Source organism: Aedes aegypti, chromosome 3 (assembly GCF_002204515.2).
Source record: "Aedes aegypti strain LVP_AGWG chromosome 3, AaegL5.0 Primary Assembly, whole genome shotgun sequence".
NCBI lineage: Eukaryota > Metazoa > Arthropoda > Insecta > Diptera > Culicidae > Aedes > Aedes aegypti.
The window spans coordinates 103,389,128-103,404,773 of NC_035109.1; the positions used below are offsets into that span (position 1 = coordinate 103,389,128).

Below are 15,646 nucleotides of genomic sequence, written 5' to 3' on the forward strand. Positions count from 1 at the left end.
CAAATTCTTGGAGGCGGTGAAAATAATAGGTCGTCAGCCGGTGGGCACTGAACTTTCCAATAGTTGGTCGGACTCCGACTCCTGGCCAACCTGAGCGTTTAGATCTCCTATGATGATTTTGACGTCGTGGCTTGGGCAGCTGTCGTACTCGCGTTCGAGCTGTACGTAAAAAGCGTCTTTATCATCATCAGTGCTTCCGAAGTGAGGGCTGTGCACATCTATTATGCTGAAGTTGAAGAATTCGCCTTTGATCCTAAACTTACACATTCTCTCATTGATTGGCCATCACCCGATCACTATGAAAGCCTATGCATACCACCCATCACTATAAAAGCTGTTCCCAGCTCGTGTATGTGGCCGCAGCTCTGGTAGATTATATGGTTACCTCTGAACGTTCGCACCATTGATCTCTTCCAACACACTTCCTGCAACGCTACGATGCCGAATCCGCGGTCCTTCAGCACATCGGCGAGTATAAGTATGCTCCCAATGAAGTTGAGAGATTTACAGTTCCACTACCGAGCTTCCAATCGCTAGTCCTTTTCCGTCGCTGTGGTCTTCGCCGATTGTCCCGGTTTGTATTCTCTCGTTGATTATTCGTTGCTTGATGTTTTACGGTTGGCTTGCAGGGCTTCAGCTTCAGCAGTTTAGCTTAAAGTCCTTCTCTGGCACTCGGACGATGCTCAGCCGCCCCTGACATGGGGAACAGACCCTGGGAGCGGCTACTAACAGTGGTAGGTCATTTGGCATAAAGTAGTTTGGCATAATGGCCATTTGGCATAACGGTCGTTTGGCATAATGGTCGTTTGGCATAATAGTCGTTTGGCGTCTGAAACCAATAATTTCTTAAAATGACATTCGTTTTTACGTTTCGATTGAATCTTTCTGATGACATCAAGCTTGTTTTGGAGTCAATTGACACAAAGTGAAACTTTATTCAACAATCATATGTTCTTGAATGAACAAAAACATATTAAGAAAGTTATTGTCAATAGTGTTTTATTATTTATCCAGAAATTATTCTTCTTTCAAATATTAATTTTTCTTTCGAGTTTCGCTATTGGAATAAATGTTTGCACTGAAGATTTCAATATATTTAGCACAAATTTACCCTTCTTTCAAACGTTCTGTTTTCTTCCTAAATATGATGTTACCATAATTATAGGTTTAAAAACTTTTGATTTAAAATTTGAATAGATTACACCTTCTTTTATACATAGGCTGTTCTTTGGAGCTATATTTTTTTAAATATTTATTTGTTTCCAAATGACAAAATGGTGGCAACCGATAACATTGATCTGCTCAAGTTATCAGCGAAAACAGAAGTCGTTTACTGTACTTACTTCGATGGATTGTGCCTTTGAAGTTTCAGTGCAATCTTAAGAGTTGATTCCAAACTGTGTCACCTTAAATATTAATCTTAATTTACTGAATCCAGCGAGTTCCTCATTAAGTTATTCACATTCCAGCAGCTGTGTTTTATCGATTTCCACTTCAAACATATCACTCTGTACACCGACGTTTTCCTGAAACCCACTATACCCAGCTCCAGGGCAAACACAGCAATCGCCAGCACGAGTCCGATTCCGAGGATCATCAATCCACCGGAGATCTCCTCGACATTCATGATCCTCAGCAAATTTTGCGGTCGATCCTTGGAGTGAGCGATCGAAGTCTGCACCCAGTAGTTCATGTACCGGTATACATCCACCAGCTCCACGTACTGAAAGAGACAAGCATCCCGGATCCACATGGCCAATCGGTCAAATCGATCCAGCAGGGGCCACGTTTTGGTCGCGTATCCCGTGTCGTACTCGAAATACAACAGCTCCGTCATAAGCCGGTAGTTTTCGATATTTTTCGCATCAAACCAGGTGCCTACCATCGAATGACCATAGTTGAGCAGCGCCATAATGATGGCCTCTTTACCCTCATCTGCAATAATCGGTATGTCTTCAATTGGAGGTACCCGGAAGGTCGTGAGCACTTTCTGAACGTTGGGCTGTTGGAATAAAGATCTGGATGAGTTGAATCTTATGAGTGTATCATTTGGCAAAATAAACAAACGTTTTCTGTTCCTACTAGTGCGTACATCCACGCTTCGTGTGGTGCATTCCACGGAATTCCGCTAACCGCCAGATCCAGTATGGTATCTATAGGAGGTTCGTACACTGGGAACGCCAAAATGCTATGAATCTTACCGATGTAGACATAGGCCACGGTCAGGGTGAAAACGGATAGCGTTGAAGATAGAATCACGTCCGAAAGTGGATCTCGTCGCAGGTTAGAAGGTAGTAGCAGGAAGGCACACAGCAAGTTGATCACTATCCACGAGAAACTTCGTTGTGAGTGCGATTCCGGTAGGTCCGGAGGAGGTAGCAGATACTGGAGCATGGAAACCATTATGAACGTGAGGATCAGTATCCCCCATACGCTTTCAGCAAACATCATGAAAACGATGCGCCAGTACTCAATGAGCCTGAAATGATATTTCAAGTTACTTTTTCTTTAGCCTAGCAGATGGTAGTTTTTCGCCAATAGGCACAGTAAAGATGATACAACCACAGACAAACAGACGTAGTGCTCAACAAATCCCTCTAAAAACCATCGCCCAGTTTACACCGTCGTCATCTGGTAACAATAATGTTGCATGAAATCCTGTTTTGTGCAACAAGGCTGCAGAAGGCGCTAGTGAGAAACGTCAAAAGCAAAGAAAAATGATGCGAGCGCCTCTGGTTGTAAGATTTGTAAGATAAAAAATTTGTAGTCGAAGTAAATTTCAACAGTGTTACATCTGTTTGTCTGTGGAACAAGTTTGTATAGAAAAGAGATATATATTTGAAATTTTCTGACCTTTCCTAACTCTAACTAAAAGACAAATACTCTCAGCGATCTCTAGGAGCGGTGCTTAGTTACATTTTATGCATTAAGGTTCAAAAAACGGGGATTTTGTAATGCTTAATATTCCAGTTTCATACCGATTGTCATTCTTTTAGATTCAAACGGAAGACATAAGTCCCTAAAATTGGATACTTTTGTTTTTTTTTTTTTTATTTATTTAGCCTTTCAGGACACAACGATACATGGAACCTCATTAAAATGGAACCGGTACCCACCATTTAGAATTTGAAACGATTGTATGGTATGACGGCTGCCATTTCGTGATTTTTTAATCTGATTTACGAGAGCATCAAGTCATAAACGATTGGATTTGGCCTGGGAGGGAGAAACCAATACAAAATTTCTCTACGCCACAGTAAGCCGAGATTTTGCTGTCACGAACTGTCACTATGAGCCCGGATCTTAAACAATGGACAAACATGACAAAAGCGCGTAATTAGCCAAAGCATATTTTTGCATTTCATCAAAATAGCACAAATTGAATTAGAATCAATTCATGCACACTAAAAATTAACGTCACGAGAGCACCGTTTATTCTAATTGAATATAGCGTATTGGAATAAGGCTCTTTTACTGTTTTCAATAAAACTGAATATTAAACGCATATAAAACTGTAGCCCTTTTTCAATGTTTGTCCAGAAAGATCGAAGTTACACAACAAATGAAAACTAGTGATTTTCACCAAGCCTGCCTTGATTGTGGTTGGCAAACTGGAGTTATCTTGCAGTTTGGAAAAAAAATTGCATCAAATTTTGCGTGTAGTATCTGCGCCTCCCTCCCAGGATTTGGCCATTCCGTAATATTTCAAAATCGATTCCGATACCCGACTAGATTTGCATAACAAGTTTCAACACATTTCTATCAACAGCAGATAAAAAAACAGAATTTGGTATAATGTTATTATTAAGATGCCTTGGCCTGTTAGTCGTGTATCACATTTGAAATAAAATTTGAAATTACAATCATATGTTTGTTGTAAATAGCATCCGAAACTATGAATAGTGACAAAATTTGCAATTATTTTGTTAATTTGTAACTTCTTAGAAGCACATTAGGTAATAATTTTGTTTAAATTGCAATATGATTTCTAATGTTTTTGTTTTATTTGGTACAAATTGAGTTAGATTTTTTGTTATTCAAACTTCTAACGGTAAATGTTTTATAACAGCTGGTAATATAAAAAATCATGTCATTGGAATTCATTATATTAAAATCTTGTTACTTCCGTCTGGTGTGGTAGGTCATTGCGTGGCAATTTCCAGGACAGCATATTCTTCCACAATTCTACAGCTCATAATTTATGATTTTACTGCCTGATTGAAATAGAGTCTAAACATTTTCTTTTTATCTGGCTTCACGTCCCAACTGAGACGGAGTCTGCATCATAGCTTTATTTTTCTAATGACCACTTCCACAGTTATCAGCTCAGAGACTTCTTTTCCAATTGGACCACTTGAGAATATCCTGTATTCAAAATTTCCACCAGAGAACGGTATAGCAATTCTATAAGGGAACGATCATAAATGACGTAGCATGCTTTTGCTATGTTTTAGACACCCCCTCCCCAGACAACCAAAATGTACGTATAACGAAATCACCTGGAGGCTTTGTATGTGCAACATTTCACTTATAAGATGTCGCGAAAAGGCCTTCTACGTACAAAAGTGGAGGCGATATGCGTGCATATATTATGTGATGAATAATAACATACAATGCGAGTGTATAAATATTCCACCGAACTAACTTGTCATCTTATGCGACATAACTTATGATAACAAATGTCGATTTGACAGCTGCTACGGATTGATTCGACTTACTTTGTACGAGTGTACGGGATGGAACAAAATGTACAAATGAACTCAGAAAAGAAGTGTTTTATGCGACGAAGCTCATCAATCTGACGAGTTTATCAACGGTGTTTTGCGAGTTTGATGTAATTAGTATGAATACACGAGTTGTAACATGAATTTTCATGCGATTTCTGGTTGTCTGGGTTCCTTATTGTAGTTTATTTTCCCATACATGGTTCGTCACAAAATCGTAAGAACCATATCCCATTTCCCCCCAAAAATGCTTCGTCATTTATGAACTGTGCCTAAATAAATTCTAACGAGGATTCCGCTGGAGATTTTTTTTGGACTTCCATCTGAAATTTCTCGAGTGATTCCACCATAAAATTCTACTGGGGATTTCTTAAGGTTTTCCGCCAAATATTTCCCAAGAAATTCCACTAGGGATTTTTTTTATCATTTTCTCTGAGAATTTTAACAAGAATTTCATCATGGATTTGTTTAGGATCTTCTACTTCTTGGCATAACGTCCTCACTGGGACAGAGCCTGATTTTCAGCGTAGTGTTCCTATGACTTCTTCCACAGTTATTAACTGAGAGCTTTCTTTGCCAAAGTTGCCATTTTCGCATTCGTTTATCGTGCGGCAGGTACGATGATACTTGCCCAGGAAAGTCAAGGAAATTTCCATTACGAAAATATTCTGGACCAACCTTCAGCATGGCTTTGCTTTGTAGCCGCGGACTCTAACCACTCGGTTAAAGAAGGCCCACTTCTTTAGGATGTCAATTGGAATTAAGTCCATTAAGAATTTCACCTGATATTCCTCCAAGAATTTCTTTTGATATTCCTTCTGACATTGCTTCTAAGATTGCTCTGAGTATTTCTTTTGGAATTTCTCCAAAAGCTTTCACAAAAATTCTTCCTTAAGAACTTTTAAAGCAAAGGGTCTCACAAAAACCTCTCCGAGGTTGCTTACATGAGCTAATTAAAAGATTTTTCTAGGCAATATACTACGGATCACGCTGAAGGTTACTTCAAGGTTCCATCCAGAGCACGCTGAGGCACTAAATTCTTTCTGGAATTTAACTACCGATTTCTTCGAAATTTTGCTCAAAACATGCCTTCAGGAATACATAAAATTATTCTTTCTGGAATTTCGTCCATAGATTTTGTCGTATCCTGTTGAGGAAGTCAAGCTTCCTCAACCAAACCGTTGCAACGTCTGTTGCTTTCAACTATAACCGATTGACTGACTCATTTTTTTCCTGTGATCGTTGCATAGTCAAACTTCAGATCGGCTCTCTGAGATCGTGACTCACGCACACACTATCTCGCTCTGTTCTTTACCGAGTGAGAGAGACGGCTTCTTCCAACCTAATGTCTACACAGATTTAAATAACTCTCCCGCTGAAGCCTTTATCTAACGTGATGCTCAACCGAATGCAGCCCAGAGCGTTACTTTTGAAAAGGTCTTACTTAAAAAACGAGTTACTAAAAATTTTGCGATTTTTTTTTATGCTCGAAATATCGATTATTTTCCTTTTGCAACTCTCTGAACCATGCACTTCCAAATTATAATATTTTTGTTTACTTTTCAGATCCTATGTCTTGAAATTGATGCATATCACAAATACAGGAAAAATGTAGTCTTTACCTAAAAAAAACTATTAAGTTTCATCTTATTGCGTTTAAAGGTATGCAAATTGCGCTAATTTCAAGACATGTTGACATTACAAGAAAAAAAAAGGCATTGAGAAATAACATTTAAAAGTTTGACAAATTATCTTTGAAGACACAGAACATTTTACAAATTATATAAGCATTACTATTAAGATGAGTATTTAGAAAACAACTTATTAAAGTAACACTATCGAATCTAAATCCAAATCCCAATCCAAATCCAATCCAAATTTAGTCCAAATCCAATCCAAATTTAATGAAAATGCTATCTAAATCAAATTTAAGTCTAACTCAATTCAAATCCAATTCAAATGCAATCCAAATCCAATTCAAATCCAAAACCAATCCATATCCAATCCAAATCCAATGCAAATCCGAATCGAAATCCAATCCATATACAATCCAAATTTAGTCCAAATACAATCTAAATTCAATGAAAATGCAATCCAAGTCCAACTCAATTCAAACCCAATTCAAATCTAATCCAAATTCAATTCAAATGCAATCCAAATTTAGTCCAAATCATATTCACCTCCAATAAAATTCAAATCTAATCCAATCCCAATCCAAATCCAATTCAAATTTAGCCCAAATCCACTCCAATTCAAATCTAATCCAAATCCAATCTAAATTCAATCCAAATCCAATTCAAATCCAAATCAAATATAATCCAAATTCAATCCAAATCCAAATCTAAATCCAATCCAAATCCAATCCAATCCAAATCCAATGAAAATGCAATCCAGATCCAACTCAATTCAAATCCAATTCAAATCTAATCCAAATCCAATCTAAATCCAATCCACATACAATCCGAATTTAATCCAAATCCGATCAAAATCCAATTCAAATCAAATCCAAATCCAATTCAATCCAAACTCCATTATTCTAGGAACATTAAGAACCCAATCCTAATTAAATTCAAATCTATTCTAAATCTAATCCATATCCAAACCAAGTCCAATTCAAATAAAATCCATATCCAATCAAAATATAAATTCAAATCCAATCTAAATCAAGTACAATCCCCATCGTAGTTCAATCAAATTCTTAGACTACTCCAACGCAAATCAAATCCTAATTTAATATGGATCTTATCTTCTGCAATCCAATTGAAATCCAAATCTAGTGCATATCCAATCCAATCCAATTTCAATGCAAATCCAATCCAACTCCAATTCAAACCCAACCTAAATTCAATTTAATACAATCGAAGTCAAGTCCAATTCAATTAAAATATAATGCAAACTCAATTCTATTCCCATTCTATTTTTTTAACTTCACTAACTCCAATCAAAATTCAACTTAATTAAATTTCAAACCATTTCATATCAAATCCAATCCTCAACCAATCCAAATTCAATCTAAGTCATATCCAGATGTTCTGCCGAATGTCCAAAAGCTCAGTTTACTCCAATAATTATAGACAACTTCGAAGAAACTGTGCTGTTATTATTATTCATAATTATATTTGTGTTCGCTATGTCGTATTTATTTGTGACTTGCATTCCTTGATCGATTCTCGTTTCAAGCTCCTTTTATGTTGAATCAAATTTCCGAAGAACCGAATTTTTAACTCGTATTCACGGTTATCTCTCTTTTTTCCATTGCAATTTGTTTCAGCCTCATCATTTGTTTAGCACCACAATGTCTGTATTCCCAATTCTTTTTGTTCAGTCACATTTTTTTGGCTTCGTATCATGTCTGTTTCGCTCATCCTTTTATTATTTATTTTTTTACCCACATCTATTTTTTGGCTTCATATCATGTTCGTTCTCATCCTTTTTTTCTGTTTGGGCCACATCTGTTTTTTTTATTATGTCCGTTTTCATCTATTTTTTTTTTAGCCACATTTATTTTTTTCAAGCTCCATATCCATATCAAGCCACCTTTATTTTTTGACTTTTTTTTCTTGTCCGTTCTCCTTTTTCTTTTCATAGCCACATCTATTTCTTATATTATGTCCGTCTCGATAAAGTTTTTTTTTTGGCCACATCTATTTTTTTTCACTCCATCTCATCGATTTGCAAATTTCTAACTATCAAAAAATATATTGGTTCACAGCTACTGGCTGCACCATGTCGTATCCTGTTGAGGAAGTCAAGCTTCCTCAACCAAACCGTTGCAACGTCTGTTGCTTTCAACTATAACCGATTGACTGACTCATTTTTTTCCTGTGATCGTTGCATAGTCAAACTTCAGATCGGCTCTCTGAGATCGTGACTCGCGCACACACTATCTTACTCTGTTCTTTACCGAGTGAGAGAGACGGCTTCTTCCAACCTAATGTCTACACAGATTTAAATAACTCTCCCGCTGAAGCCTTTATCTAACGTGATGCTCAACCGAATGCAGCCCAGAGCGTTACTTTTGAAAAGGTCCTACTTTTCAAATGATGATCATCGATATAATTTATTTAAAGTCAAATTTAAATGTTTATTTATGAATCCATTACCACAGATTTCTCCACGCATTCCTCCAGGTAATAATAAAACTTTGAGCTTAGTTTAGTGGAATATTAATTTATTCTGGATTTTTTTCAAAGGTTCTAGCGGGTAATACATAAGAAATTCTTCCAACTATTTTTCCTATGATCACCTATAAATTCCACTCTTGTGAGAATTCCTGCAAGATCATCAGCAATGCATTGTATTTAAGGATTTATTCATGTTTTTATCCAGGAACTTATCATGAGCTTTTTTTTTCTAAATTCCTCCAGTAATGGCTGCTGGTGCTCTTCCTGAGAGTCAGTTCTCAAAAAAAAACTTGGCTGAAAATGCTGGAATACAATTGCAGATATCAGTAAATTAAGCAGTTTTTATAGCTAACAATTATTTGTTAAACGAAACGTTTCATACAACGTAGGATTGAAAAGCGATGACATCGAAATAAAATGTATCAGATAAATTCATACCAATACCGAGTTGAATTTGACAGTTTTATACTGCTTCGCGACTAAAAGTGGATGAACCGACGTACGAAGTTCGATTTTTGACCAACTTCGACGCGTCGCGAGTCACTTCGCTATAGTGCGCTTCTATGCCCTTCACCGTGTGCATTATGCGCACTATTGAGAATCGAGTTGCGACGCAGCGAAGTTGGTCAAAAATCGAACTTCACACGTTGGTTAACCCATTTTTATGGAAGGTCTGTAAGGTATGTATTATAATCAAAAAGGTCTTTGAAGTCTTACTCTGATTGCAGTGAATCCTGATGCAAAATTTCAACAGGCTCCAGTGACAAATTCAAAGACTATAACGTGGCTATTCAGCAGGTTCTTCAAGAATTTCGTTTACATGTCTCGAGGAAAAATTTCAAGGAATCTTCAAGTGATTTGCCCAAAGATTTCATCTGCAATACTATCAGGGATTCATACAGAGATCTCTCTAGAAATTCTTCTAGAGATTCTTCTACCAATTCCTTATATACAAATGGTTTTTCAAAAATTGCTTAGAGAATTTTATCCACGAAATACTTGAGCACTCCAACTATACTCATGCTACCTCTAATAATTTCCACAGGGATTATTTCGATTATTTTCCAAAAAGTATACTTCCTCCAGGTATTTTTTTTCACTAATCCTTCAACCGAATTCGTCAGTTATTACTCTAGGAGATCTCACAAAGATTTGAAGATGTTCTAAACGTAAATCTTTGAGGATATACATAATTTCTATGGTTATCATTGAAAACAATCCAGTATACACTCTTGAGATATCCGAATTAAAATTATTTGAAAGTGAAACAAAATTATGAGCAACCCGACGCTGGTTCATCTCTTTTTGTTTTAGTAGTTATGTTTGAGTTGATTGGCATAAATTTCGCCATGGAAACACCTTGAATTTTTAAAATCACACTATGCGGTTTCAAAGAATCAAAATTTACACTATGATTCATCAAATAATTTAGTTAGAATTAGTGTATGAAATAGTTTAACCTAAATTGCACGTAACATTTGTATCTGATGATTTGTGCTATGATGTTTTTGAAAACGGAAATGCAGCAGCTCCAGCGGTATTTTGGTGCTTGAGACAAAAACATGTTCCGCAGTGTAATTAAAATACATGGTTACAAAAATAATCGTAACAAATTCTCCCTTATATTCCGTCAACATTTTTTCGTGGAGTAGTATAGATTCCATTGATACATGAGTTGTTTCGAGGGTTCGTCCACGATCCTACAGGAATTCTCCAGAGATTTCACCGGATAAGGCACACAGTTTCCCCTTAGTTACGAATCAACTTAGGGTCAGTTTTCAAAGCAACATGTGATTAAAAATTTTGGTGACGATGCATAAAATAAAATTATCTCCCAGGCTGTACAGAATATAATATTTTTCGAGAATACACCTCAAAATTTGAGACTATATACGGAAAAGTTTCGACTTCGACTTAGTGGAAGCATACATTTTAGTGTTTCTTTTGGAATCGTCTTAGTATTGTTTCATGAATGTAGTATGGTTCTTAATACCCCACAGTTGTGAATCAGCACTTATAGCAATATAGTTGATATTTCCTATGGACCGAGAAACTATACTTCAGCATATTATAATTGATTTATATGCTGTAGACTTAAACGTAGGTAGAATGTGCTCTGTGTAACTGCAACTCAAGATGATGAGGTATTATCCGTTTAATCCAACTCTGATCAATAACTGTGGGGTGTCTGTACAAGTTTTTTTTATCAGTCAGTGGAAAAAACTTTTGGAGAATTCGCTTAATAAATAGCTCACTCTATCAGGAGTCCCGGGCTGTTTGGGCACGTCAGGAGTTAATCATCAATGTTAACTTCCTTTTCCCGATCAGCCTAGATAGCCGTGTAGTGTCGGTAGCGGTTGTTTCAATTGGCTAAGAATTGACATTACGGACTGCCTGTTCCGGTGGTAAAAGTCCACCTCACAGGCGACCCCTAATTCATGCGGCTTTAAGCTTACCGTGCCTAAGAATGAATGGTTAGCGGGGGTCTAAATAAAACCTAACCGCAAACCGAGCCTGTGGAGTACCAGGGCGCCCTCTACAGTATTATGCCCTTCCTGTGCTATCCGGAGCAATGGTGCAGGTGACCTTGTGTTTCTCCGAGATAAGGGGCGGTCCATTAATTACGTAAGACAATTTTGGCAGTTTTTAGACACCCCCACCCCCCATGGGATTATTAATACGTTGAAATTTAGTTTAAATTTTCACCTTAATGGTTTCGCATTATGCGTTTTACACAGTGTATTCTGTGCTTTTCGCCTTTGGTGACTTTTTAGAGTTACCGATCTGATTTTTTCGCTGCTGGTCTTTTTCGTGCTGAGATTGTGAAAAGCTTAATTCTGCCTAGTTTGGGTAGTGGCTACGGTTAGGATAGCTTAGTTAGACCAATCTTCAGCATAAAATATAAGCAACGATCAATCTTCGTAGACTCATGCAAATGGTACAGTTCAAGTGGCGCTAGTCCAAAAAACTTACTTTTGTGCACTTTTATCTAGATAACCTTGTGGACCCAGTTTTTGCTACTTTCAGAAACATGAAATGGCAAACTCGCGTTCCATGCCTTGTGCATGCGTGCACGTTAATAAAGCAATCGTTGCTACACTCATTTCTGAGTCAACTATCAGAGATGTATGTACTGGCACAATTGATATTTCTGTTGGTGACCTCAATAGGAAATACGTCTTTCGTTTTGTGGTGTATTTACCACATGATGAACCATCCCCTATGGATGATTTCAAACGAATCCATTGCCTATGAAAAGGCTTTCTGCTGATTGTGGGCAGTGATGCTGATATTAATCACATGATCTGGAGCAGCTTAGATATCAATTTGAGAAGCTCCAGTCTGACGGAATGCATAAGTAGTTCAAATCTTGGATTACTTATTATAGGAAATCGCCGCACCTTCATGGTATCTGCTAGAGAAGAAGTGTTAGGCATAATGCTCTGCTCGAAGAGAATCAGTCACGAGTTGACGAATTGGCATGTATCAGATGATGAATCATTATCTGATCATCGCTACATCTCTATATGAACATATAAATGTAAATTCGCAGACTTTGCATTTGTTATATTCCACAAACTGGGAATTAGTTATGACCAAATTTAATGGATTCTCTCCGTCCATTGGAAATCCTAGTGATCTGGATGTTTCCATTTCCACGGTGAATTGGGACACAATTGTCCTTGCTTCGAGTAATCTCACAATTGCTTGTCACTTAGCTTATATGAAATGTTCCTCACAACTCCCTTCGCGGGACGAGTGGACGATTCTAATTACTTGGTAAACACTTATTAAGTGAAACTGATTTCAGAAACCTGAATCTGCATGACATTCTGTTATTTTTAACCAGCTGTGGTAATGAGCTATAGGCTCTCTTTACGCTCAAGCGTTTTGCAGTGCCCTTATTAGGGCGCTGTTCGAACCCATTGTGGTATGGAGCTACATGCTCTCATTTCGCTTATGCGATCTTCCCTCTTCAAGGGATCCCACTCCTATTTCCTCCCATCTTTTCCTTCCCTTTCCTCTTCCATCGGGTAGATGATGAAATAGGCTCAAATATGGCGATGGCACAAATCTCCCAAATGGCGGGGAACGTGCCTCTGGAGCCGGCCTTCTGATACCTGATATGTAAAGCCGGGATGGTATCAAGTAAAAATTCTTGAGGCAAAAATTGGGAATCCATTCTGAGAAATCCGTACAAAACTTTATGCAGGTTTTCTAGGAGAAATTTCAAGAGGTATCCAAGGAGGAATCGATGGAGGGATTATCTGAACAATTTCTGGAAAATCGTGAAAAAATTCTTCCACGAGGAATAGAGTTTCCATCTACTTCGTCGTAAGCGCTCTTATTCGTCGTATCAAACTTAGAATATTCCACTACGGCGGATATTCAAACTAACTTGCAACATAGATTAATTTTCCAACAATAATTTTGTGAAAGCTGTTATTGTTCGTCTACTTGTACACTAAAAAAATGTAATAAATTATTGTATTTATTTTTGTATTTATCACGCATATGTTCCTTCTTAGCGTTTTGCTAAAGGACACCCGCACCGAAATTTATGTTTTCGTCCGGTAAAACCACTTCAACCGATGAATAGTTGTTGCCTAGTGAGGACAAATGGACAGAATTTGGATAGCGAGAAATAAAATGAACCGTTTCAAGTTGTAAATCATGTTATATCCACTATTTCGATAACTGGTACAAGGAGTGTATGAGTACCCAATTATGGCGATACCCTGTAGGCAATTTGTTTACATATTTGTCCAAAGAAATAAGAGAAGTGAAGCTATTCTACAGGTGACTTCCATGACGAGACGGTTCGGTAAGGCATTATCTTCCAGTTTTGTGCTCATTTATTTGATCTATACGTTCATAATCGAATGAGGCCGATGAATTTTAAGGGAAATCCTAATATTTTATCATGTTGTGGGAATGGAGAGGGATGCTCAAAAATCCAAATAGTCTTGTTAAACATATTATTTTAGTGCTGAAGTGTTTTAATTAGACCACGTAAGTTGTGAGACGAATCTGAAAACTTATTGTTTCTGAAATGAAAATGATACAACGAATAGAGAAAACGGTAAATAATAATTTCGTTGCATCATTACCAATAAACGATCAAGATTTATGAAAAAATAATTGCACAATGCGAAATCCGTCTTGGGTAAGAATTGTTTGGCATCGGTTTGTATCAGAATTATTCACTGCAATACTGGGAAAATTGCATTTTCTCAATGATTAAAGCTTAATACGATGATTATTAGCACATCACCCTAAATAAAGGAATTCCTAGAAAATTCTTTGAATGAATTGGGTCCTAAAATTTTTAATGAAATCTTGTTTTTATAACACGAAAGAGCGTGTTACTGCAATTTTCCCCACTCAAATGACGGCTATATCATGTTTAAACTTTAATTTGAAAATTGGGTCCATAAATGAACCTTGACACTTTTGATCAAGTTTGACGTTCACTTAGTCGACAAAAACACCACAGGGGTTTTAGTTTTAACACTGGGGTTGTTCCTATCTGACACTTCGGAAGGGACACGGAAAACGAAATATACCCAAAATTTGAATTTAAGCAAAGGGGTGTGACAAAATCTTAAGAAACATGAAAACATGTTTTTTGGACTTAAACCAACGGAAAACATTAAAAAAAATAGTAAACATGTATTTTTGGCCTACACTTAAGCGTTTGGCATTAAAATTGGGACAGGACTATTGGCCTATTGGCAATGAATGAGTCATATCTTCCCTTAAATTGTGTAACTTTTTCTTAGTGCGAGTGGAACATACCCTGGTCTTGGTGCGAGGCACGTGATCCCGATCCATTGCACTGGATTGGAGAAACTGAAGTACTGAAATAGCTGATACCAGCCTCCGACGGCGCCGATCGCGAAGTCAACTTTCCGTTCTATCAACGCTCCGATCATTCCATTCCCCGTTCGATTGGGGAATACTTGCCCGTATTGGTTCGCCTGATCTGTGGGATAATGTACTAATAACTAAAAATCAATACAAAACCAATGCTACAATACTTACCACAATACAGCTCCCAGGTACAGTTATACCACAGACAGAATTGGATCAATATGTACCCATCGAGCCCATCGATCGTGTACTGCTGATCCAGATATCGAACGATTCCATCGTCTGTTTGGCGCATCATGGACCACGGAAGTAGATAGAACGTTGCCACCTTCAATGTTTTACCCATGAGATTGCTCAATTTGTCAGGAAACAGGTTAGCATCTGCCATGAACAATCCTGTTTCCGGATCGTACGTATCCAGATGGATCCAATCCAACGAATTGGGAGCATTTCCAACGTAGCGATGGGTAATCAGTTCAAATTTTGCCGCGTTGGGAACCACCAGAAGCAAATTGGCAATATCTTGAAGCGATGGGTGCAATTGAACAGCTTTCATCAGCGAAGCTTGTGCTGTTCCGATGGACTGTACTGCAATGAGAACGTACTTTTCCGGCCTTCGAAACAAGGTTTCGTCGTGGATTGATATGTAATGATCGAGGAAGTACGGGAGGGCATCTTCATCTACTAGGAAGTGGGTGCAGCCCAGTTCTATTGCTTGCACCATTGGACTGTGAAGGAGATCGGCGGTTTCTTGTGGGTAAACGACTGCTATCGGTAGATCAGATTGGATGTTCAGGAATGGTTTGTTGGTTGATTTCGTTTGATTAACTATTCGGCAAATGGTGTATACTTCTAGGAAGTAAGTGATCACTGGAAAAGGAATGAGTAATTGAAGGAAATTTTTAACATGTTTGAAGCATTTTA

General features: G+C 37.6%; 1 protein-coding gene across 2 annotated transcripts in view; it reads right to left on the minus strand.

Annotated features, from left to right (window-relative positions):
- Positions 1 to 1,406: 1,406 nt before the first annotated feature.
- The window catches only part of LOC5563600, a 67,245-nt gene continuing 53,005 nt past the window's right edge, over positions 1,407 to 15,646 (minus strand). For both annotated transcript variants that reach the window (XM_021851962.1, XM_021851963.1), the window contains exons 2-5: positions 14,894 to 15,592; positions 14,648 to 14,834; positions 2,068 to 2,479; positions 1,407 to 2,002 (exon numbers count right to left, since the gene is read on the minus strand). In XM_021851962.1, coding sequence (XP_021707654.1) covers positions 1,421 to 2,002; positions 2,068 to 2,479; positions 14,648 to 14,834; positions 14,894 to 15,592 — 1,880 coding nt within the window. In that variant the 3' untranslated portion in view covers positions 1,407 to 1,420. The remainder of the gene's footprint in view (positions 2,003 to 2,067; positions 2,480 to 14,647; positions 14,835 to 14,893; positions 15,593 to 15,646) is intronic.